This window comes from Nipponia nippon, unplaced genomic scaffold, assembly GCF_047370975.1.
Source record: "Nipponia nippon isolate SJK-2023a ecotype South Korea unplaced genomic scaffold, ASM4737097v1 scaffold_10, whole genome shotgun sequence".
In the NCBI taxonomy this organism is placed as follows: Eukaryota; Metazoa; Chordata; class Aves; order Pelecaniformes; family Threskiornithidae; genus Nipponia; species Nipponia nippon.
Window position 1 is genome coordinate 6,403,220 of NW_028262291.1, and position 25,913 is coordinate 6,429,132.

The 25,913-nt window shown below is 36.2% G+C and overlaps 1 protein-coding gene across 1 annotated transcript in view; it reads left to right on the forward strand.

Moving 5' to 3' along the window:
- LUZP2 (leucine zipper protein 2) overlaps positions 1-25,913 on the forward strand; it is a 197,370-nt gene that overhangs the window by 136,729 nt on the left and 34,728 nt on the right. Inside the window, exons 8-9 of the mRNA XM_087746719.1 lie at positions 13,075-13,149; positions 17,807-17,971. Coding sequence (XP_087602845.1) covers positions 13,075-13,149; positions 17,807-17,971 — 240 coding nt within the window. The remainder of the gene's footprint in view (positions 1-13,074; positions 13,150-17,806; positions 17,972-25,913) is intronic.

Genomic DNA, 25,913 nt, shown 5'->3' on the forward strand with positions numbered 1-25,913 from the left:
TATTTATTTCTGTGATGCAGACTATGAGATTCTGCATTCCCTACAGAGAAAGAAGTGAAATGGTTAAAGAAAAACTAACAAGCAAAAAAAAACCCACCACAAAACCACTGAAGACCTGACTTAGCAGAAAACTTGTGTGAAACATTAAAATATAAATGACCTTGATATCTGGCCTTGAAATAATTGATTACATTATTTTAAATCTTTGATAACCTTTTACAGAAGTGCTTTGTGTGCTTGCACGTGTATGAAGATGCAAAAGTTTTGGGTTTTCCAATACAATTCTAAATATTTGTATACAGTTGGCAGTCAGGCTTGATCCAAATCCAGCCATTCCATAAATGTACATTCACTTCACCCATGATTTGCACCTGCTTGTATTAAAATTGTTATCAACCACAGAATTCATCTGACCTCGCATGTTTGAAAAATTAGTCCGTTTTACACATTTTAAAGGATTCTTCATTATGTTCAAAGTACCATAAAACAACTTCTTTCCTTGAAGAAAGCTTTCCAAAAAAGCAACATTGTTTTCCTTAAACTTTATTTGTACATTGATTTATTTAGCACAAAAAGAATGTGCTTATCTTTGCTAATGCTTTTACATTGCCCTGTAATGCTGAATGTAACTTTTGTAGCTCAATGTTAAAAGGAGATGATAAGAGAAAACTGAGGACAGTTTCCTATGGGCCTGTCATATCAACTTCCCTGAGAGAATACTCAACTCATCTCACTTTCAGACAGGTTCTCTAACCTGCAGTGTGTTTATTCATCCAATGTGTTTCCTCAGCATTTGCATCTTCTGCGACTTCCCTTGGGAAATTTAGCAATGCTGCTTAGGAAAAACAAAGCAACAAAAAAAGCTATTATAAAATATCAGTTATAAACATAAATGTAAAGCAAAATATTAGAGATTTTTTTTTGCAGAGATCTTAAACCAGTGACTTTTTTAGGGATAAGAAGTTCTGTAAGCTACAGGCTGACTTCAGCATGTTGCATAACAACTGAATAGAATCTGGAAGAAGAGACTCACTGGTTATTACACATTTAATGTAGAGTATTTTTAAGCATATTATTTTGAGAGAATAACTATCAAAAGCTTCAGATAGGAAAATGTTCTCTAAAAAGTTTCCCTGGACTTTGCCAGAAATGACACAATGAATTAAAGTAGCAAACTGAACCTCCTTTTACCTATGTTTTTATTTATTTTATGATGTTTTCTATTTGATAAATTTAATCTCATTGGTCTACTGTGGGTTGTATATTATTCTTTGATGATTTTATTAGCAAAAAAGAGGTTCTTTTTCTTTGGATTGAGTTTATTTTTTCTATAAGCCTTTGCTTTTCTTACAGAGGATGAAGATGAAATTAAAAGAGCCCACAATGCAAGCAGAGTCTGATAGATGATGAAATGAAAAGTCTGAAAATAATCTTATAGATTTTTCCTTTCAAATACATAAATAGGAAACGTTACTTCATATTTACTGAGATCAAAACTTCTTATGTATATGTGTCAATCCCATCAGCACTGCTTCAGTTTTGGCAAAAGCTGTTTTCTTAGGAGACTATGAAAAATAGAAAGGGTGTTCCATATTCTCTGACTCCACAGAAGGTTCAAATATGTATGTCTTATTCTTTCACAATGCTCATCTAATTTTTTTCTTAGAAACCTGCAGTAGTTCAAACTCTATGTATTTCTGCTGCTTTGGTCTATTCTAGTCTATTAGCCTTAGTAGTAGAAAATGTTTTCTTACATGTCTTTCTTACTGACATTGAAGCCAATTAGTTAATCATGCTATCTCCTATAGACTTGGAGAGTAGATTTAAAAAACAAACAAACAAACAAACAAAACCTTCTTTTAAAGCAATATTTTGCATATTTTGAGATTATTATCCCGTCTCTCTCACAATGTTGTTCTTTTTTTGGATTAACATATGTAGAATTTTTTTTCCAGTCTTGCTTCTCAGTACATGTTTGCACACCATTAATGCTTCATGTTAGTCACATCTGAACTTGTTTTCTTTGGTCTGTGTCCATTTGCAGTGCCCTAAAATGGACACTGAAGTCCAGCTGGACTTTACACTCATGCTGAACAGAGCAACAGGCTTTTTGTAGTCTGTACCAACAGTGTTCTTTGGCTTTTCTACAAAAACACGATATATTCAGTGATGATATCATCTTGAGTCATTCATCCCTACTACGCTATATTCTATATTTGTTTTATTGATTATTCCTGTCCCTATTTAGCATCTTATACTTGTCTTTAGTGAATGTCATCCTATTTTTTCCAGTTTGTCAGTATAAATTTAGATAAATCCCATCTTCTATGACACACACAGTTCTGGTTTGATGTCACCAGAATATTTAATGAGTATATGTTTAGTTCACTGTTCAGTTCATGAATGATATATATAACAAATAAAACTCTGTCTCCTAGAGAGGTAGTCTGATTATTCTTTTCAGTACTTCTCCAAAAATGAATGTTGTACTAATGGATCTATAAGTCATGACCTCTTCAATTTCTGAAGATGGGTGTCACGCATATTCTTTCCAGTCTTCAGGTTCTTCATCCATCCTGATGAGTTTGTAAGGAACTTAGAGCCTAATACCACTTCCTAAAGCAATAAAAGTGGTGATGCACAAGCATGGCTAACAGAAAACAATCAAGTGAAAACTCTTGTAAATCTGTACTTGGACAGAGTCGTATTAGAGAGAAAAATGATCTTTTATCTAAAACAATTTGCCTAAAAATTTAGGACTACACCTAAAAAAGGAGGTATTGTGTACCATAGCATTTAAATTTGGCTGAAAAGGGGTGGAGGTGGTGGTGGAAATAAGTCATATATCAAACCACTAAAAAAAATTTAAAATAATTTGGGGAAGAAAGGCTTAAATAATACTTTGTATCAAAGATATCACATGGAATTTGCCCCAGACCTTGAGAGATGTCCTCCGTAGAATTATTTTGAGCAATTATTTCAAACTATGATTTGTTCTTTTGTAGAAAATGTCTTTGAGTGTAAGAGACAGCATCATGGCAAGTATTGCAAAATGCTTTTCTTCATCTTTAGCTCAGGAATTATCATCTTTGTGTTAATATTCTAAACATTTGTGAGTAACAAATCCAGTGATTTGGTGGCTATACATGCAGACCAGGTTGTCTATAAACCCAGAGTTTATGGAGTGGTTTGCATTTCGTGCTCTGGTTCCATTTGTATACATTGGTTTGTGCAAAGCCAGACAGAAAGATTGATGACATTTTTTCTTTCAAAGCATTTGCAATACAAGGTAATTACAAAATCAGTAAAGTTATATGTTTAATAGCTTAATCAGTAATTAATGCTCTTTCACAGAAGTTGCTGTATCTGGTGATGTATGACAGCCAGGAGCACATTGCTAAGGAGAGCTGAATAGGGAGAGCTGAATTTTCATGTTGCAGTGTGATGATGTACAGCTGTTACTTTGATGACTTGCTTGAAAATAGGTGTGCTTTCTTGAAGGAGTATCCTTGTTTGTTGAAAGTCTTCAGGATGGCAGGAAGAAAATTGTAAGTATATTCCTCAAAGCAACTGCATTGATGGATGAGGGAATGGAAGTATAGTGTAGATTTTATTCATGTTAGAAGTTGTGGTTATATGAAGATTATTCTATTTATCTGTGGATTTCTAGAGTGCAATAATTTTACAGAATTCAATTTTTGCTGTTTTGAGAATAAAAGGATTGAATATGAAATTTGTGCCAGGACTTTTTTGCTGATCAATGTGGCAAGTCTTATCCTGAGGTGGATGACTGATGGGGTAGGCTGTGCAGGGGTTTATGGGTTAATGTCATGAGTGAGAATTGCTGTTTTCTTTGAGTCCTAAGATAAGAGATTGTGGGATCTTCCTTGAGGTATTTCTGCTCTGTGGTATAATGAGTGTTGGACTTAGTCTTCATGATTTAGGTTCCCTATAGCTCGTGCTGCATGCGGTAGTTCAGTCTTAGAAACTGCTAGATTTTGTTTTTTCTTTCCACGTGAGAAGGCTTATGATATTTTTTCTTTGTTTTTATAATGCTTTTGTTGATTATTCACTTTGGGATTTTTTTTTTTTCCTTGATCATGTCAATGTGTTTGTACACTTTTAGATACGTATTTGCATATTGCCTAGTGTTGGATGTATAATTTTGGTTTTCAGGTTATCAATTATTTATGATTAGATCTGGCTACTTATTGGATGTAGAAAAATGCTTCAAGACAGGATATTACTGAATTGTTTTTCTCAGTAGAAGCTGAGGCCCGTGGGAGAGACAGGAAATTGAAATTTGCTTAGTTGTTTTTTGTAAAATTTATTAGGAATCTTGCATAAATATCTGTCATTGGTATTTGGATGGTAAGAGATGGCATGATTACTTTTCAGATAGCTATTTGGTTGAGATAATATAGTTAGCATAGGCACCATTTCCTCATCTTCTGTTACATGGTCTTTTATCACTGTATGGTGAGTGAGTACTTCTTGTTTTCACGAAGCACAACATCTTATTTTTTAATTTGATTTCTTTTGTAGTAGGTTGTTTCTCCCCCCGCCCCCCCGCCTCCCCCCCGCCTTGAGTGGTGGTATAGTGTATTTTCACAATATCAACAAAAATGTACGGAGAAAGTCTTATCTAGATTACGTGTGTTTTGCTTTGGAAGTAGATGTCACTGTTTACCTTGGCATCTTTTTGCTGGTGCATATTTTCCATTTCAAATGCCATATTTTAGCATTTTGTATATTGTTGTGATGATGTTATAATCATTAGTAATGTGTTAATGTTAGCACATTATGTTAGCATCACAGGAGGAGCCTGAAGATCTAAACAGAATTGGCTGCTGAAAAATACTTAGAAGCTGTTTGCAGACATGGGAATTTTTTTAATATAAAGAGATAAATGACATACAAGAAGGTGGAGGGATGTCATCATATATATTTCCCAGTAAGGACATTGGACTATGTATTAACATAATTCATTTATTTCCTTATTGAAATAAGTCTCCTACTATTCTACTATTTTAATGGTTTCATGCAGTTTTGGCAATTATGGATTTGCAAAATGTGAATATCATTTAGTAATTCAGGTCTATTAGTTTATTGTCACTACATTTTTTACAACACAGTTTTGAGCATGAAAAATTGTTGTAACTTTTTTAATGAACTGAAAAATCCAATTTTAAAAGTTACTATGTGGCCCTGAGGATGTTGTGTTAAGGATGTGGACTTGCATTAGACGGTAATGCAGTCTTAAATACCTGGTTTGAGTTACTGTGTGAGACAAGGGTAGTCAATAGCCGGCATGAGGCAAGGTTACTTAAATCTAGCAGCAGCAGCTCCATGTTTAACTGGCAGCATGCAGCTATTCAATCAACTTACAGACTTGGTCCAGCTCCCACTAAAATGAAGAGAGGTTAACTATTGATATCAAATTGAAATTGATTGGGACTTTGACTGACATTTTCCAAATGGTTTATTTATGATAATGATTTTGAGTCTGCTCCATGAGGTTGAAAAATTTAAAAACTTTTTCACGTAAAGTATTGAAAAATTCCAAACTGCCCAAAGATCAGAGAAAAAAATAAGACTGAGGGAAAGGCATATAAGAAGCTGAAAGACGAGTCAAAACTTTATCTTGTGTAAACATGTAGGAGGAAAAAGAGGGAATCTTTCCTATGAAAACTGTGGACTGGATCCATGTGTGTTATATGTCTAAAGGGGGCAAGATGTTGTATGAGTAATGCCGATTCCAGAAGTACACTTTGAGAGCAACTGTTTTGGCACAATCATTTTTCTTCAACATTTAAGCTTCTGCAGTGGTAGGTGCTGTAGAAATTGCCAAGAAAAATGTCTTTTTCTGAAATATTAGAACTGAAGACATTTTATCCTGAGGATATCAGGACACGATGTGCTGTCAGCCTCTGTGCCGTAAGGGAGAGAATGGTCAGGTACAAATATCACAAATTGTGAAAAGGAAGAGCAGACGCAAGCCACGGTGCCCACACATGTTGGCTTTCCCTGGAACCAGAGAGGCTAGAGGAGTAGCCAAGGTGGTGCCTTGGGCACCAGGTCCTTGGTAGCACCTGGCACATGTTGGAATCCAGAACCAGCTGCTCTCCTGGCCCTGGGGCTCCTCGATGAACCATGCTGTGGGGTGATTGCTTGGGAGATCACCCAGCTCCAGGCAATTAGCATCTGGAGCACATTGACATGTATGTCCCATATTGGGTGTACTTCCTAGCAGAGGCCATTTTGAATATCTCGGCATTTGCTCCAAATCAGACAGAATTAAAATTATTTGAGATGATAGTTCTGTATCACTTAGTCTCCCCTTTGCTTGATCCTGTTTTCTGGGGTATTGCTGACAGCAAATTCAGAACCATCCACATGATGATCTGCAGCATGAAATTCCCAAAATAAATACAATAAATTTGATCTGTATTTTGGGAGGGTTTTTGAGATTTCTGTATTGCTCATTGTTGGCTGATTTAGAGCCACTTTGCCATAATGAATATGCAGGTGTTAATGAATAAGGTATGTGTTGGATGTTTTAGGTTTTACTTTATTCATCAGCTGAATATGAGGTAATGTTTTCAAAATAGGAAGTTTGAAGATAGCTATCTCTTGACAAACACTTTTAAGTTAAGTAATATTGCCCAATATAGTAGTTCTGTTTTCTTTGTTTTGTATTTTCCTGGCTGAATTATGCTTTTGACTGGAATGGTCAAATCTTAGAAAGAAGCCCCCAAACCAAAAAGTTGAAGCTTCGAGCAAGATGTAAACTAATTGTTCCTCAAGAAAAGAGGAAAGAAATGTTTCCAACACACTATTGACAGAGATGCAGAGCATTCTTGTATGCCTAACATGAATTTTAAAATGCTTACCCCATGTTTGTTGACTTGCTGCTAAACTAAGCAATACAATTGTTTAAAGACTAACTTAGAAAAGAAAGAGCAGCAGGTTGTTGTAATCATGCGGATCGGTTATTCATCGGAAAGAACAACTAGTGCTAAAACCTAAGGTGCTGTGGCCTGATCTAAAGGGAGGAAAATCCCCTACGGGAGATAAAAAGACAGACCAGGCACAAGGTGGGTGACGTGGCTCTTCTCTTCGTGTGCCTTGTCTGAGCCTGTTTCTGCAGAGAAACAGTTATTTTCCTTTAGTTAGAGGTTGAGCACTTTAGTAAGACCCTAGCAAACTGCTATTTTGCTTTCATTGTAGTGAGTTTTATGAGAAGGGAAAACCTGAGGGTTGGGGAAGGAAAAGTGAAATTTCAGCTGATAAAAACGCACAGAGATCTTATTTCCTTTTTTGATGTACATCCAGAATAGATACAAATGAGAGATAAAAGCTTTGTGGCAGTAATGAGCATTAAGAAAACGTACAAACTGTGAGACAGCGCAGAAGTGATGTTTTTAACTGACTTTTCTTCTTGTTGTAAATGCTTGAAATATAATTCAGATGTTGCTGAACATCTGGGTTTTGCTGCACATCTGATTAAATGGAATAGCTGCCAAAAAGTGTTATTCTTGGTTATATTTAACATCTTGTGCTATAGTAAACAGTGCAATTTAGAAGCACAAGTCTGTTTTTCTAAGATACAAATAATGCTTACAGAATAAGCACAATAGAATACTGTTTACTAGTTACTTTATTCAAATTTCCGGTTAAGTGGTTTCCAATTAAAAAGTTGTCCTAGTTAGAAAATATATTTATTTTTAAAATAAAAAGTTGTACAGTAAATATTGTATCTTTTTTCTTAAACATTTGTTTAAGGCATATGCGGGAAAAAATGGAGTTCAGAATATCTGATCTATTTAACGTGTGATTAAACATCACTTAGACAATCATGTTTTCTAATTAAGTAGAATGTGTGATAATTTTGTCCTCAATAAACAGCAATCCTTGTTATGAAATACAATAAGTCTTTACAAGTTTTGTGGTAACCAAATAAAATCCCAATTTATAATGTCTTGAAGTGAAGAAAACCCCATCATGACTATGCTTATCTCTGCACATATGAGTAGTCCTTCTAACGTGAAGCCATAACCTAGCCTTCTCTGGCAAGAAAAAAAAGCCTTTGAAATTTTGTATAAAGAAAAGAAAGGGAATAGATTATTTTTTTTCCTGACTATTTTAAGCAGTTGCAAGTTAAAAAAAAAAAACAACAAAAAGCAAAAAATGCCAACACCCCCACCCTCCCCCCAAACCCAACTACAACAACAATAAAAGCCATCACCATTTATCTTACATTCCACATTGACATGCTGTATAAAGTTTCTGGGAAAGAAATGCTAAAAAGCCTTTGAAAAAACATTTTTTGTCTGCACTAACGAGTGTGCAGTATTTGTAATAGCTGTACAACCATGCAGCCCTATCACCCGCCAGACCTGAAGGTTGACCCTTAATTATTCCGGAGGTGGAATTCATGTCCCGCTGTTAATGTGGAATAGATCTGGGATCAAATAAGAGTGAAATGTTAAGGTGGGCACCACTCTCTCTGTCCTCTCTCTGACCCATGCAGCACACTTGGTGTTTGATCGTACTAAGGGATTCTGTTTCTGGGACTTCTCAGAAAGAAAGAGGATTTTTTTTTTTTTTTTCCAACGTGTCATTGTGCTATTGCGTTTGTTAAATCATACATAGAAATAAAATCATAGCCTGGTTTTGCTGCCCTGTACCTTCAGGAAAAGTGTAGTAACTCACCTCATGGGTGAGAAGCTTTAGGTTTTGTCTGACTCCGGAAAAGAAATGGGAGGACTTGGAGGGGGAGATGTCTGTGGAAAAGCCTATGGACTAACCAGGTTTGGGAAGAAAGTTCAGATCTACCTTTTCAGAGTAAAATACCAACAAGAACACTTAAAGGAGCTGTATTTGGAGCTTATTTGTAGAGTACCACATTGTTATCAAGGATACATAACCCAACAGTAATTTATTCATTGTATTTATGTGGGTATGTTTGTCCCAAGAAAGATCATTGAAAGGATTAATTTTTTAGAACAAACAAAGGTTATTCTAAAGGTACACAAAAGACCACTAGTGAATGTTTTTTTCCTTCTAATGTGACAAAGGAATTGAAAAGCATAAAGCTTCTAGCCACTGTTTTTCAGATTACAAACCTTCGCTCTTGCCCCCCTGTTTTGTTGCTTTTGTGTGACTTTTAGGAACATGAACATCCCAACTACTTATATTATATTGATATGATATTGTGGTGGGTTAACCCTGGATGGATGCCAGGTGCCCACCAAAGCCTCTCTATCATTCCCCCTTCTCAGCTGGACAGGGGAGAGAAATATCACGAAAGGCTCGTGGGTTGAGATAAGGACAGGGAGAGATTATCCACCAGTTACCATCATGGGCAAAACAGACTCAACTTGGGGAAATTAGTTTAATCAATTACCAATCAAATCAGAGTAAGGTAATAAGAAAATAAAAACTAAATCTTAAAACACCTTCCCCCCACCCCTTCCTTCTTCCCAGGCTCAACTTCACTCCCCATTTCTCTGCCTCTATACAGATATTTATAAATCCGTGAACATTCAAAGTCATCATCATCCCCAAGACATGTAGACATTGCCCTCACTTTATTTATATGCAGAAATTCTTGCTGGTCTGAATTACTCATTATAAAAAATATTCTGTGTCAATTTGGATCTCTCTATCTACTTGAAATCAGACTAGTCGTTTTGCTTTTTATATTTATGCCTGGAAGAATTTAAATATGGTCATTTTGTGTAATGTAATTCACAATGAGTAAAGGTAAGTACATTCATTTAAGTGAGTTACAAAAGTGTACTTCATTGACAGTAATTGCTCAGTGCACTCTTGCAGAGGATGAAAAAATGATTTATCTCACTCTTTCCTCTGTAAGACCTGGTTCTACAAGAATGCTGAAGAGAAACTTAATATTTTTAAGTTTTTCCAGGCTGTGCTTTTTAAAGGCACTTTACTTCTTATCAGAATTGGCCTTGTGTAGTCCTACTGGTATTTTGTTCTTTTTCTTTATTCAGTACGCAAGCCACATTAATTGAGTTAGGCTCCCTAAAAAGCTTCTAAATTAAAACAGCAGTGAAACTATTGCAATATGAATTCAGCCTTGATAGACAAAAATTTTCAGAAAAAAAAAATTATTATTCTGCAGTTTTGGGACTAGGATGTAAATAAATGTCACTACTTTCAAGTGAGTCGTTCATCAAAAATGCAGTTTTAATGCCAGGATTTTATTCTCACTTGATGTCAGTTGGATTGGTATCCCTGGACTATTGGCTCAGTAATCTGTGAAATAAAATAAATATACATGAAAGTTACAGAAAAAGTCCATCAAAATAAGACAATATTACCAAAAATAAGAGTAAACTGTGCATTCAGAAAGACTTTATTAGTACATACGAGCCTGTCCTTTGGAAAAATACCTTTTCACCATAAACTGAAAATGTTTTCCTTGATGTGAGCAGTGTTATTACAATATATTAATTCTTTCTAATGGGAGGCAGCAGTTAAAGAAATTAAACACTTTTCCTCCAACTTGAGTTCCATTGCGTACAATGTTATGTAGCACCAGACATTCCCCTGTAAGGAAAGAAACAGCAGTCGCCTGTAACCACCGTTACCTGCTTCCTGTCAACTACCCAGATTTTCAGGTGCCTATGTAATGCATGTGTTGAAGAAAACCAGATATCCTGAAATTCATACCTTTAGATCTGGTATTCCGCTTATTTAAACTGTAACACAGATGGTGCTGAATGGAGAAGTTGCCTAGTTGTCTGGCCCACACCATGTGGCAATCCATCATTTTCCATGTGATTCTAATCCTTTAGCAATGCACATCATCAGAGATGCCATCCTGGTGTCTCATTTCTCATGTAAATGTTATTTTATATAATTTCCTTTTTAATGGTAATTCAAATTATTTAATTATATATACTGTTTTTCAAATCTTGGTTCTCATTAATTTAAAATGTATTAATTTGAGTAACTGTATTGTAAAAATATTTTAATAAGTAGCAATAATTAAAATGTCAATGATGTGAGAAATTACTTGGTCTAGTTGTAGTATCTAATGAGAACTTTCTCTGCGTCAGATAGAGCCAAGCCTAGTGTTCAGTCTTTCAAACATTGACTGGGCCCATGTTTATTGTGAGTGATATTAAGTACTGTATTTAGTTCCTGAACTGTAGAAAAGTTCTTATATGTTAGTAAGTTTTTTCTCTAATAAGCCAGTGATAAGTCCAGTTAAATTTTGCAAATTCTAATGAAATGGAAGGATTCTTTCTGTATTGGATGCTCTGTTGCCAGACTGAGGAACCAAACCAGTGGTCTCATCTGTATGTTCTGCGTGTGGTAGTGACTGGTATCAGGTGTAAGCAATGTGACGCAGTGGAAATTAGGGACTGCATTCACAAGAGACTTCCCCGCCTCTAAGCAAGCAGTTGACTTCTGCTTTGAAGCAACATTGCCTAATCGTACATGGTTTTGACTAATGAAACCCTGGCTGCTGATAAATCCACAGATAAATGCCTAATCCTGTTTTAAAATGTGACTAAGTAGTTCTTTACATGAGCAAGGAACTGAAAATGCCAGGCTTTTGTCATTTTATCAGCCAGTACAGCCTATGCCTAATGCTAATAAACATCACTTGAGGCATCTGCTGAGGACTGCAGGCTTGCCCAAGCTATGACATGTGCTGGAAGTACTGTCATTGCCCCAACACAGAGACTAAGTTAACCATGTTTTGTGAGGTTTACGCTAAACAGCATTTATGTTGTGTGGCTGTATGTTAAGCTGTGCTACAGTCAGCAGAGTTTTGAAAAGTCTGGCAAGAAAATAGTATCTGGCTGGGGATGACTTCAGAAACCTGGTGAGCATGGCGTGGTGCTGAGGGAAAGGGTGCTTGCAAATATTTGGTCAAAATTAAACTGAGAAATGAGAATTTGATCCAGTTATTCTGTATGCACAAAATGTGCATTACCTAATCAGAATTTCAGAGGGAAAGGATAACTGGTTAGTCCAGTGTCTTTCTCTGTGGTTCCTTTCATAAACACAGAAAACAACTACTGGGCAGTTTCTGCAAATACAACAGTAAAAGACAACTGTACCTTATTCCTTTTGGTTGCATAGTAATGTGCTATTAATGACAGGGCTGAGAACTGCAGGAATCTGGGAGGTCCTGCTTCCCTAAAATGGAAAGTTTTTGCAGAGAATGTATTTCCCTGAAACAAGCAGTCTGTTGGAGTGTATCTACCCCAAGGGAAGGGGAGAGAAAATCCTTGTCTTTATTTACTGAGGATTTAAAAGCATCTCCGGAACCCATGCACTCAATGCGTTGCATATACATTGTAAAGAGCCAGATCTCCTCCTGAAGGACTATACAGGAGACTAATGTTATGTCATATAAAAAGCCAACGCTCCTTCCACGCAGCGTGCAGGCTGCTTGCCTGACCCCGACTTCAAATGCAAATCTCCCCAAATGCGTTCTCACTATGTAGTTGCATAACTAGCTGTTCTTGTGAATTTTCCTGTAATATCTCCAGGGAAGGAGATGGTGAAACAAATCTGGGGTTAACCCCTTCTATACCAGCAGATAGTAGCATTTCACAAGGTGTCTACATGCATGAACTTTTGGGTGTTTTCTAATTTCTGTATTTATGCCAAGTTACGTTAATGTTAGCATCTCAATGTTTAAAACTACAAAACAGTGTTTCAAATTACAAACAAGTCAGATACATCAACAAAATAATAAAAACTGTTTGAATTTTCTAGAAGGGTATTATGGCGTAATTCTAAATATAGTATGGAATTGCTTTTGCTACTGACATTAAAGTTAGGGTAAACTTGCATTCGCATAAATGGAGCAGATTTGAGCCCAGTTTCCCACATAAAAATACACTTTTTCTCAGGTAAAAAAATACCCCTTGAGGCCTGGTCTTTTTGCAAGCAATTCTGACCCAATTCATATATATTACTTGTAAAATTTATATCCTTTCCTCTCTCACAGGCACTGCATGAAAAATTATGGGAAAAAATGCATTGTAGATCGCATCAGCTTTTTCTTCTTTGTTCCCACAGGCACAACAGCTAACAGATCTGGAGCAAAAACTAGCAGTTGCAAAAGATGAATTGGAAAAGGCAGCCCTTGACAAAGTAAGAAGTGTAACGTAATGTAAGCATGTTTATCTCTATCAACTGTGAATGTTTCAGTGTAATTTGACAAAAACAAATTAAAGTCTTGCAAAGATTTAGATGCATACTTAATTGCATGTACCTGGGTGTAATGCTACTGAAGTTGGTGGAACTAATTATGATGCATGAAGTTAAGTACAGCTGCAAAGTTATTTAAGAGGAGGGCAATCAAATTAGAAAGAAACATCTCAAAAACCCACAGAAAGCCAAATGCTACAGTTCTTGAGGTGCAAAAGTACGCTAATGAGAATGTGCCTGTAACCGATATGATTTTTATCTGAGATTTAGTTGTAGTTCCAAGTAGGATGCAGCCTAGAAATGGGTCAGTCTCTGGTTAGGGTGGGACTGATGTGACAGAGCTAACTCTTCCGTGGGCAGAGGTGCCTGTTCAGGACAGGGAGGCTGTGGGGAATCCCAGGATGGGGACAGAGCAGGACACGTTCACTCCAGTCAGCTGTACAACAGGGGAACTTTTTTCTAGACTTAGGGTAGCTGGGAAGAAAATGTCATGCAATAGGAAAGCAGTTTATCAGAAAGGAAAAAACTTCAGTATTCTATCAAAGACTACTTTTTTGGTCTGGTTTTCTAGTATTTTCAGGTTCTGTTAGACACTAAAAAAAAAGTATGCCCCTTGCACTAAAGCATGTTTATTTACTCTTCAATATTGCAATCACTGAAATCATCCTCTTGACTGAGGATTTGCATCCAGCATTGCAAAATGTAATCTATATAAGCAATGCTTACAATAGCATTATCCAAACCTGTGTCTGCGTCTGGTGATATATCATGTTTCCTGTTAGTACACTCACCTGAACTGCTCCATGTATTAATTTAAAAATTAAGTATGTTCCTCCTTTGCATGTATAACACTCAGATGTAATCTCTAACTAGTGCCAATATACTGTCTGTGGCAATGGCAAGAGAGCAATGCTTGCAGTAAATATCTTCTAAGTGCAGTTTGTTCATTATAATGCAGACAGTTGTGAAGGAGAAAGCAAAGAACATTTGACATCAGGAACTTTTAATGAGAATGCTATTAAGCGATTTGGTCTGAAAGTTAAAAAAGGATTTGCAGCACACCCAACTGACTTCTCTGACCCTCTCTTTCTTTCCTATTAAATATTATAGAATTTTAATTTAAGGCTCAGTTATGGTTCCGTAGGCTTACCAGAAGCCCGGTGTTGCCATTTTGCAAATCATCACGGAGAGAGTTTTGGATGGCACCATTGCTTACATGCTGCAAAAGTGCAGTGGAAATGCCAAGCGGGAGTAAAAAAAGCAGTGCAAATGAAAGAAAAAGGCAAAGTTCATGCCAGTGAGAATTGTGACACAGTTTTATGGGACTAGAAATACCCATGTTCAGCTAGTTCTAACTGCAGAGTAATAAGACCATTTAAGTTGTAGGTACCTTTTTCCCCTGGTTAAGAGCTTTTCTGTATGAACTATGAACTGAAAAGAGTTAAGAGACAGCCAATGGTCCATCCACGTCTTCAGTGACGGCGACTTGGCCTTAACTGTTTTGACAATGTTAGCACACATAGTTTCAGCTAAAGGAATGGAAGCAATGTGTAAAGCAATGTGCATTTCTGGAACATGAGCTGTATTTGAAATGAATAATTGAGTGATCAAATCTCAAACTACCTGTAAATAGGCATTAATTTGTATTTTTCTTTTGGGAGGGTATCGGACTTTTCTATTAAATACTAGTTGGTGCTGACAGTGGACTGAGTGTCTCTAAAGTTTATTTACACTACAGCACTTTTCTATTTCCCATGGTGGACCCTTGGAAAATTGACAAATTTTGCATTACCACAGCCCAAATTATTCTATATTGAATCAACCACATGACAAGACTATAAACCGATCTGGGAAATCTGAAGACATGCGTCATATGTTGGCAGTATTTTGACCAGCAAACAGCCTATTTTGACCACAGTCACATCTGTGCAAGGTTATCGAGAACTTTGTCAAACTACACCCCTGGTTCCAATAGTGTTTTCTTAAGTTGTACTCTTCTGCTGCCCATTTATACATCTCCTATCAGCAAAGTCAAAATTGAATTTTGCTCCCCGCAGGATGAAAACAAAATAACCTATTCTGCTTTTACCTTTGGAATGGCAAAATGGCTGGCCATAGCTAAGGCAGAACAAGCACTGGATGGCAGGGGTGGGAGATGGGAGGATGAGAAATTATCCAGGGGGATTTCCAGACCGGAGGAGTGTGGTGTCAGATCAGTGTGATTTGTGGGGAGCACTAGGGTCATATAGTGCTTATAATGGCTGAGTCTGTATCTTCAAGCAAAATTAGGCAGTGTCGTGATTTAACCCCAGCTGGCAACTAAGCACCGCACAGCCGCTCGCTCACTCCCCCCACCCCAGTGGGATGGGGGAGAGAATTGGAAGGGTGAAAGTCAGAAAACTCGTGTGTTGAGATAAGAACAGTTTAATAATTGAAGTAAAATGAAATAGAATAGTAGTAGTAGTAATAATAATAATATACAATAGTAATATACAAAGCAAGTGGTACACGACACAATTGCTCACCACCCACCGACTGATGCCCAGCCCGTTTCCGAGCAGCGATCACTCCCCCCTGGCCAACTCGCCCCAGTTATATACTGGGCATGACGTCATAGGGTATGGAATAGCCCTTGGGCCAGTCTGGGTCAGCTGTCCTGGCTGTGCCCCCTCCCAGCTTCTTGTGCACCAGGCAGAGCATGGGAAGCTGAAAAGTCCTTGACTGGTGTAAGCACTACTTAGCAATAACTAAGCCATCAGTGTGTTATCAACATTATTCTCATGCTAAATCCAAAACAGAGCACTATACTGGCTACTCGGAAGAAAAAAAAAAAAAAATCAACTCTATCCCAGCTGAAACCAGGACAGGCAGTCTACTACCTCTGCCAGTTTGGTGTCTGAGCTTATTTTGACTATGTCAAATGGTGATTTATGTTCTCTGTGCAGTCACTTCTTGAAAAGGTAGGAGAAAAGACATGTTACATGAAAAGAAGTATGCTAAGATCTTCTGTTGTCAATTAGAAATTAGAAGATCCCTGAGTCAGATGGATAAAGTAATCCTTTCCGTTGCCATTAGGTCAGAGACATATCAGCCTGACTCGAGGTTCATACATTTTAATAAGTGGTTATTCATACACAGTGCTGTCCTCTTTGATGATAATCTAGCATTCCTCCTCACTGCACACATCTTAAGGGAAAGACATTCAATTTTGTCTGTTTGCGAACAAAACAAACTCCATTCCGTCTCCTGTTTCTTTGATTTTCCATATTGTGCTATGCATTAATAGTCTTGTTATGGTTGTTTTTCATCTTACCATTAAAATGTGCCCTACTAACTGTTTTTGTTTATTTTTAAATAAACACTCAGATTTTCCCAGTTATGACATGTATTCCCTGGGTCCAGTTCAGTGGAAGTTATATTATCTGATGTAAAACACGGAATATTTGTCAGGTTCTAAAAAACACTTCTTCAGCAAATAAACTAAAATAAGGTGGTGTACACTGAATGCCGTTGCTTAGGATTCATATACCTGTGAAGTATTTTTATATTGTGTAGGTAATATTTCACATACGTAGTACATAGTGTGTAATATGTTGCGTATACCTATATTTTCCATCAACTTTTGACATGGTATACATCACAATTCTTCATTTATGTATCTTCAAAAAAATCTTTGTAGGTCAAAATGTGCTGATGTAGCCTGTTTTGATAGGCACACTCTTAAAACAAAGAATAAGAGCAAGATTTTTTTTTTTTTGAGGCCAAATGCTGCCTAATTTGACCTGAAATAATATAGCGAAGTTACCTCAATATGTAACATTTGACTCTAATTGACTTGCTGTGATGGAGCAAAGATTTAAAATGAGATTTCTTCAGTGCCATAGTTATCTCAGTGATCTTGCTGTCTCAGCTTATTTCAATGACAGACTGGTATTTTCATTAATACATCTATCTGTATTTCTGTGAGTAGTGTAGCAGTGTTCTAACATGAGTTGCAAGCACTTCACCACTTAAAAGTTTTAGTTAAGCTTGATCGACAGTAATGGATCTGGACAATCATATTCTTAACAGATAGAAAGACCTATGGTTTATTTACTATACAGTGCAACAGCATAATATGCACAGGTATGTTCACGAGGGAGGTCACCTTTCTGTTGGATTAAAATCAATCTTTATAACCTGTGGAAATACGCTAATTATTCTGAACATTATAAACACAATTCCATGCAAAGTCTGTGTCTCTGCAATACTTGTGAACACCTACTTCTCCCTAACTATTGTATGTAGAAGTCTGGACTCTATACTGTATTTTTGTTTCTTTTGAGATAAAGTAATATTTAAGAATTATTTGCAATAACCAATGTGGATAAAACTGCACAGAGGAAAGGGAAGAGTGCAATGACTTTCTAGGCAGTTTGGTGTGTAATGCACAGTAACCTAATCGTATAAAAAAACTGCTTTAAACAGCCTTAATTTCTTCTGTTAATAAGAAAAAACAGCAGCTGCTCATAAATGTTTGGTTTAATGCAGAGAGAGAAAGCAAGCAATTCTGTTCATAAAAACACATCTTGGAGAACTGATGATTTCTTATTTTCCCCAGGAGTCACAGCTGAAAGCTCTAAAGGAGACCGTGCAGCTTTGCCTGTCTTCCGTTCTGCACAATCAGCCTCCTGCTATGAATCTAATCCCTTCAAAACCAGCTGAGAAGCTGACATCATCAGTTACAAAGGGCTCAAAAGTTCCATTTCAAGTGACAAGCGCCAAGGTATGGTTTCTCTCTCGTTTGTTTTTTTTTTAATGCATCTTTGAAAGTTTGTCCTGTAAGAGCATCAAACTGGAACTAAGGAGGATTTTAAATTCATTGAAAGATTAGGATGAATTTTGAGGATAATTCTAAGCCTGTTTCTGATGTCAGTAAACTTTCTTGAAAGTTGGGAAGCAGGTACTTGTTTTGCTGAGGAACAAAATTTTGTCTATTACTTGCTAAATGGACCATGTCTGCATAACAAATCTACAAGGAAGATGGATTGGCACCTAAAATAAGTGAGGATGCTAATTCATAGGATTATTTATTTGTCAGGCACTGATAGTGAGTTTGTGGTAATACAGCACTAAACAGTAGGACAGTTTTTGCTTATTGTGTTTTTTTTTTAGTGAGAAGGACTGATATAAAAACATAAAATAGGCTGGGGCACCCAAATCAAGTTTGCCAAAAGGGGTCTACGGAATTCATACTAGGCCATAGGGAATATTCCACTCATGCAAGATGGAAAGGGCAGTTTAGGAGAAAGCATGAGAAAAAAATTTGTTGAAAAGTGTTTTGATTCAATAGATTCAAGCATTTTAATACAGTCAAGATTTACAGTGATTAACAATTGTCCTGATAATTTTCATCTCCAGGGTTGCATTTTGCTCATGTATTCAACTGATTCAATAGATCTAGAAGAAATCTGTGATTTCAATTAAAAAGGAAGTTTTACAGAAGAATGACTGAAGGACACTTTAATGTCCTCCTTAAATTCCAAAACTCTTCCCTGAAATATAAATAGGAATTGCTAACTCATAGCCAGTTTGTAATTTTTACACGGCAGCTGTCGCTATTCACTATTAGTAAAGAGGAAGAAGCCAAAAATTAGTAATCTTTCTGTATGTTATTAAAATTGAAATATAATTTCAGAAAGCAGAATATAATTATAAAACTGGATCTCACATTGCTACTCTTAGAATAATGATTGTCGGTTCCTTAATAACTGTTTTATAGGAAGAAACCTTCATTCCCCAAAATTATTACCTCTGGAAACAAAGCACTATTAATTAATAGCAGCATATGGGGATATTGGTGCTCATTTAGATTAAGATCACTGGCTCTGTGTTCTGCAGGAGAGTGGACTCTTCTTTTGTAGGTCATGCAGACTGAGCTTCACTCTGGGATCTCAGGAGCATGTTTTTCCTAATTAATGTGGCTGTAGAATTGCCTGTCTTGTTCTCATTGTCCTTCTCGTCAGGTTGGAAGCGTTTGTGCCTCTGTCATGACAGCATGGGTGTACTGAAGGATAAGGCCCAACAAGCCACTATGCCTGTGTTTAAGATTGGAATAGGGTCAGAACCTTTGAAGCATTTGAGGTCTCCTTGGTTTTATGGGTATTACTGTAGTGCAACAAAGGAAATGGGAACACAGTGTAGAGATTAAAATTAGATTTTTGACATTTGACTGAAACACAGAATGTTCTCCCTTCTTTTTTCCATGATCGTATAGATTTTATGTTTAATGTTCCTGTTTGTAAAATGTATCAGTATTTCCGTGCTCCAGCCTTTTTGAGAACCAACATTTAGCTGTCTGTATCCAAAAGTGCTTGAATAAGTTATACTGCCTCTTTAATAGGCATTGCTCACATTTCTCTGCACTTGGCATATGCCATGAAAATGTCTTAGAAAGTAATGGTCTGCAGTCCTCTTCTTCCACACATTGACACCTCATTATTATAAATCTGTGCATTATCTGTGATTATAAAACCACTTAAATCTGCTACTGTGAAAAAGGTTGTCAAAGAATCAAATTCAGTCCAGAATTACACCCTCTGCACTTGAGCTGTATTACAGAAGGCTTTTTTTTATAATGACATCCATTCTTATGAATCTTTTCCTTGTCTTTTTCCTCCTTTTACAAACCAACTAACTCTACCCATGTATAGCTTGCTTTCTTTTTTAATCAGATTTGCATAAACAGTTTGATATAGTAGGCTAGTATTTTTTAGGTGAATATAAATGTGTGTGATTACTTAAATATGTTTTCGTATGTAAAAATGGGAACTTCAGATGAGCAGCACTTATGCATCTTGTCATGTCTGATAAGCAGCAGTTTCACCTTCAGGAAAGAAAAGATGATTTCTCTGGTAAATATCTTATTTCAAAGATATTCTCATCCAGCCTAAAAATTGCTTTCTAAAAATGTCAAACTTATTTTAAATCCATTGAAGGGTACGTCATACGGTGTATGATACCTGTATCGCTTTGAGACAATCATCCCTGGGCTTGGGGTGCTTCCTGCTTAGGGGGAAAAAAAAAAGGTGCAAATAAGTAGATTCTATGTTTGTATTCATAATTGGTAACCGTAATATGTGAGTGCTTGTTAGAGATTATATTTAACACATAAGCGTGGTGTAGAAAGGATAATTAGGAAAGCAACTTGCCAAATTTCTTGGGAAGGTTCATTTTGAAAATTGATTTCCTAGTGACGTATTTTGGTCTTTCTAGAGAATGTGATATAAAGAAGCATAAATCAGGTTTAAAAAATCAGTGCAAATCAGTGCATAGAAGTGCCTGAATCAGTGCAAAAAAGTTGTTGATCTGGATAGCTCGTAATTTGGAAGAGTGGGTAGTAATGGGAAATTCTTACATTTAAATCATAGAAAAAGTTCCCTTAAAGTGATCAAAAGCAGTATGAGTCTGAAGTGCGTTTTGTGACACATCTTGAATGAGTTAATGTTGACAATGTACAAGAACGTAAAATACAGAATTTACCATGTGAATTGGCACTAATATTTCAGACCAAAACCATTTTACCTGCCATGTACCTGTCAAAACACCAATACTGGTGCTGAAAGCATTGACCATTACAAATGGATTTAGGGCTCTGTGCATACAAGTTCAATGACACTAACAACTAAAACCAAGCATAACCAGAAGGCTGATCATTAATCCTGAACTATGAGGTCTTTAACTTTCTGGGTTGTTGACAATTATTTTTATTATATAGTTTCTTTTGCACTGTAATGTCGCAGCAATAACCATTCTGTGTTCTGCCAGTGGAAAATGCTTCCAAACTAGTTGAGAGTAGTTGGATCTGGCTTTTGTTGTAGCAATTTCCTTGCCTCATTCCCATTACAGAAGTGATGAGGAAAGAGAAAAATGAAGAGAAAGGAAAAGGACTGAAACTCTGCTTTTCTTTTTAATCTCCAGATGAGCGCCTAAGGACCTGGGTACTTAACGAGTATTGTTAATGGATGGAAACTGTAACATTTACTAGGTTGCCTGCTGTGGGAAATGTGGGGTGGTATAATAAGTAAATCAGAGCACTGGTGCTGACTTCCTATTGAGGCATTTTCTGCACTTACTGGATCTTTGCATAACAAACAACTCTGTGAATTTATATGGAGTTAGATGGAATGCATTCTTACTCCATTTGTTTTAATTCCCCTTTCTGAAAAAGGTTAATATTATACCTTATAAAAAAATAAAAATTGTAATAATAGCTATCATTCAAATATCTTTGGCCATGCAGTGTAAAGATACCTGTGCTCCAAATGCAACAAACTGAACTTTAGTAACACTGTGGAAAATTAATGGCCAATCAAAATCAGAAGTGAAACGGAAGAGAAGTCTGTTTCCAGTAGCGAGGTTGAATACACAAATGACGGGTAATACAGTGACACGGATACCAGAATAATAGTGACTCATTTGCTCTATGGTGTTTTTGCCTAATGCAAAAACATTGTTTCATGTATTCCCCAAATGAATTCCTTCATTATAAATGCCCTGTGGTTTTGGTGTATTTTATGAAACTGCACTATTTTAAGAGCACATGAATTTCAAACTGTGAAGAATAACCCCCCCCTCCAATATTGTACATAGCGTAGGTGGAAAGACCATCTATGAATGCCAGTTCCGTGTCCTAGTCTTGATGGAGGAAATACAGGCTGAATACGAATGAGAACTCTCCTTCTGTAGAAATGTATAGTACAGACTGAAAGGGGAACTGCCACTCCATTTTTAAAAGGTTTGAAGATCTCAGTAGAATAGTAGAAATGATTGATATAAATATTTATGTAAAATAATAATAGAATCGTTAATTATTTGTACTAAATATTATTTATACTATTATCATATTACTGATAATACTGTAGGATATTATAATGATATAATTGACTAGAAATTTGAAAAACATTATAGTTATATGTGTACATTTCTTTAAAATATGCATACACAATTTGAAGGAATGAAGAAATGTTTAGAATGTGTAGGCTGGACCCAATCCATATTTATCAAGACTGAACAAAGTCTTTTTTAACTGTCTTTTAAGAGTGTTTTTGTAGATCCTAGAAATCTAACAGAATAGCTTCAGATTAATGAAAAATTAACCAGCTGAATGTAGCAATATATCACCTCATCTCTCGCCCTTTGTAGGTCAAGACAGAAACCTAAATCAGAACAAATTACTTAAGGAAATAATTTATGTTTTCTAAAATCAGAGCCATTACTGTTCCTATGATTTATCATCATATTCCAGTATAAATGAAGGTTCTGACCCTTTGAACAAAGCAATTGCAAATTCTTTGCTCAAGAACCTGTGAAACAACACAAATATAATTATGGCCTTATTTTTGCCCTTAGTAGGAAAGATTAAGATGCTGAAAGATTTTCTAATGTATCTGATTATCTTTACTCAGGGTGACCTCTGTATAACATGCTGAAAACATAACTTGGAAGTTATTGCTCTTTAGGCATTACATTTCAAACTGACATTAAATCATTATGTCAGGAAGCACCCCAAATCCTGTGTGTAATAACCCCACTCCAGAGACTGAAAGATGGGCAAATGGACTTCTGAAAAGTAAAAGATGCTAGGCTGAATTTAATAAGATATTTGTGAAATGAATTGGATATCTGAAATTCACAATATATATATGCCTTTTGGTAACATAGTCTCTGTTTTGTGGATTTGGAAAACCGAAGCTTTAAAATGTAAAATATTTGTGACTGTTCTTTTCCAGTTCTCCATTTCTGCGTACTTGCTCGCTGTTGCCTGAATCATTCTCTGCATCTGTCTCGTATTTCAGACCATGATGGCAGAGAAAGGCTCTAGTAGTCAGGTTTTCTCCTCTGTTTCCCTGCTTATTTTCATTCTCCTGTTCTTTGTTGCTAAATACTTCTCCTCATTTCTTCTAATCTACTACTTTTCAGCATTATTCTCTCATTCTGTCTAGCTAAGTATTCCCTTCTGACATCTATTCCTTCCTTAAACTTAAGAATAATAAATCTCATGAGGCTATTTCTTTTCCTATAAAATAACCATTCAGATCTCAGAGAGCAGTGGGTCCAGTGTTGTCTGAGGCAGCTTTGTGAAAGGGTCTGTTTCTAAAAGGTCATAAAATATAAGGTTAGATTTGAAACAATGACGGGCTTTAAACAAAAATTAAGTCTGATTTGTTTCCTGTTGTGGTAAATGAAATTCTACGTAATTGTGAAAAACACGTAGAGCAAAACTTTACATTTAATTGAACTCCAGGATAATACACATCAGTACAGATATAGCATGGCATGCTTGGATTTATTTGGAAATTGATTGTGTGCTTACAATTGAGGGGGAAAAAAAATAGTTTGTATCCTCATAACTTTATTAGAGGAAACAAAGGTTGACCCTAAGGGCAAAAAATATAATATCTGTGGTCAGCTGTAAGTAAACAGTAAGAGCGTTGAGGGCAGTGAATAGATTTGTGCTCCATTAAAGCCTTAGAAATTCTGCTTCTGTGGTACCTCAGTGCTTTTCTACTTTTGTTGCCTCAAACTTTGCTTTTGACAGAGTTAATGAGATATCACTGACACCTGCAGGTTCAGTGACCTGGAGATCATTGCATTCAGCACAGGGACAGGAAAACCATAATTAAAAAAAGAAAAAGGCAATTACTAAATGCAGAGTCAGCCACATTTTGTAATACACAGTAATGGCATACAATCATATAACCCTTTCTTCATGCATAAACATTATAAGAATAAAATAGCATTGAAAAATGACACTGTCCATTCTGTCCCACAGAATTTAATTTCAAAGAGAGTAAGAATACGTGTCTCCTTCTAAGGTACTTACCATAGAAATCTCAGGTACTGTGAGTATCTGTAAGGGTAATGTAGTAAGAAATTTGTTTTTAAAAAGATAAAAGGTAATTTAATTGCAGAAGCATGACTAGCATGACCTATTTCTTCATGTAAGTCTGTCTTGTTCTATTCTGCTTTTTATAGCTTTCTTCAGGCTTATAGACTTTGATTCTCATTATGATCAACTAGATGCCAGCCATAGCCTTGTATTATTGTTAATGATGATTCATAAGAATATGGCAACTCTTCCTCATATCTTTTATTTCCAGAATTTGCTTCAGATTGAGTATGTTTTTGCTGTTGCCTCAGAAAGCTTCCACAGAACTTTTTCTACAGCCCTCTTTCTTCAGTGACTAATTTGTAATAAAATTTTATTACATGCTGGAAAACATTTAACACCAGAGATCATTAAATTGAAAGCTGAAGCTCTTTGCTTTTATTACTTACTTTAAAGAAGTCTTCATTATTAGCACATTATCTTGATAGTAAATTAGTTTTACAGTTTTTTTTCAACTGAGTACAATCAAGGGAAATTGGAAAAAAAAGCACCTGGCATGTATTTAGTCCATAACCCCAAACCAATATAATTCTCCTTCACATTTTAGTGACACGATCTTTATAATTATCTTCATTTCATTAACTATTCGACCTCACTCCTCTTTGTTACAGAGTGTAAGTAGCTGGACTGGCCCATTGCCCCAGGGTTCAAGTCTGAAATTAGCAGTGGGCTAATGGGCTGAAGAGGTAACTAGTAACCATTTATTACTGCAGTTTTTGTGGCTGTTAACTGCAGGTCAGTTTGCCTGTGTATGAAAAAAACTCCAAAGTCTCACTCTAAATATCCTCTTTTTTAATTAATGTCTTTACTTATCAGATGTTTCTATAAAGTCTCCCACAATCTAGTACATAATATGTCTCAAAAATGCTGTGGGTTACTGCTTGACAGTGGTTGTAAAGGGATATGAATATATCAAATTCAAATTTCTTAAGGGATGTTTTAAAAAACATCAAAAAAAAGATTGTTAGGTATGGCTAATGGTCTCTTGTGGACTTGGGGATTAGCACAGACAGCTTACATCCATCTTCTGAAATTCTGCTTCAGTCTGAAACCAGGCCCCCATGCTAGAGCAGCCTCAGGCTTGCTGTGATGTTCAGCAGCTTTCTGGACAAGTTTACTTGTCTTTTTCTCTATTAAGCGGGAGAAAGAGAAGATCCCCTTAATTACTTTTCGGATGTTATTATTTTAGAGATATCTTTCCTCACCTACTCATATCTTATATCAAGTGATAGTTTTTTAATGTTTCTCCCTCTCTTTCCCCACCCCCCCGCCCCAGTGACAGTGAAGATGATGGGGGAAATGCACAGTAATTTTGGTTAAAGCTGCATTTAGCAGAAAAATAGTAACAGATTGTTTTATCTTGTAACTTTCCTAGCTGACGTGTTTGTTACATATTCTGTGAAAAAATATGTGTACGTGAGCAATGAAAATGAAACTGAATTTATGTGCCTTTGCAGTTGCACATTAGTAAACCTATTTTAAGATTTGTTAGTATTGGCACTTTTTTCTACTGATGTTACGCATAAAAGAAGACACAGAATGTGCAGAGGATCTAATTAATCATTTTAAGTGGCTTACAAACTTGAATGTAATTGTGAAAGTACTCCCAAGGGAATTTTGCTACCCAAGGATATATTAAAGATTTATTTGAAAATTATTAATGTGGGTATCCTGTATACAATATGTACTGTTAACCTACTGTTACAAAGTTTTACTTGATACGTGTATATGGAGCCAAGCGGGAAACATTACAGAGAGTTAAGTGATCTTTTTCTTT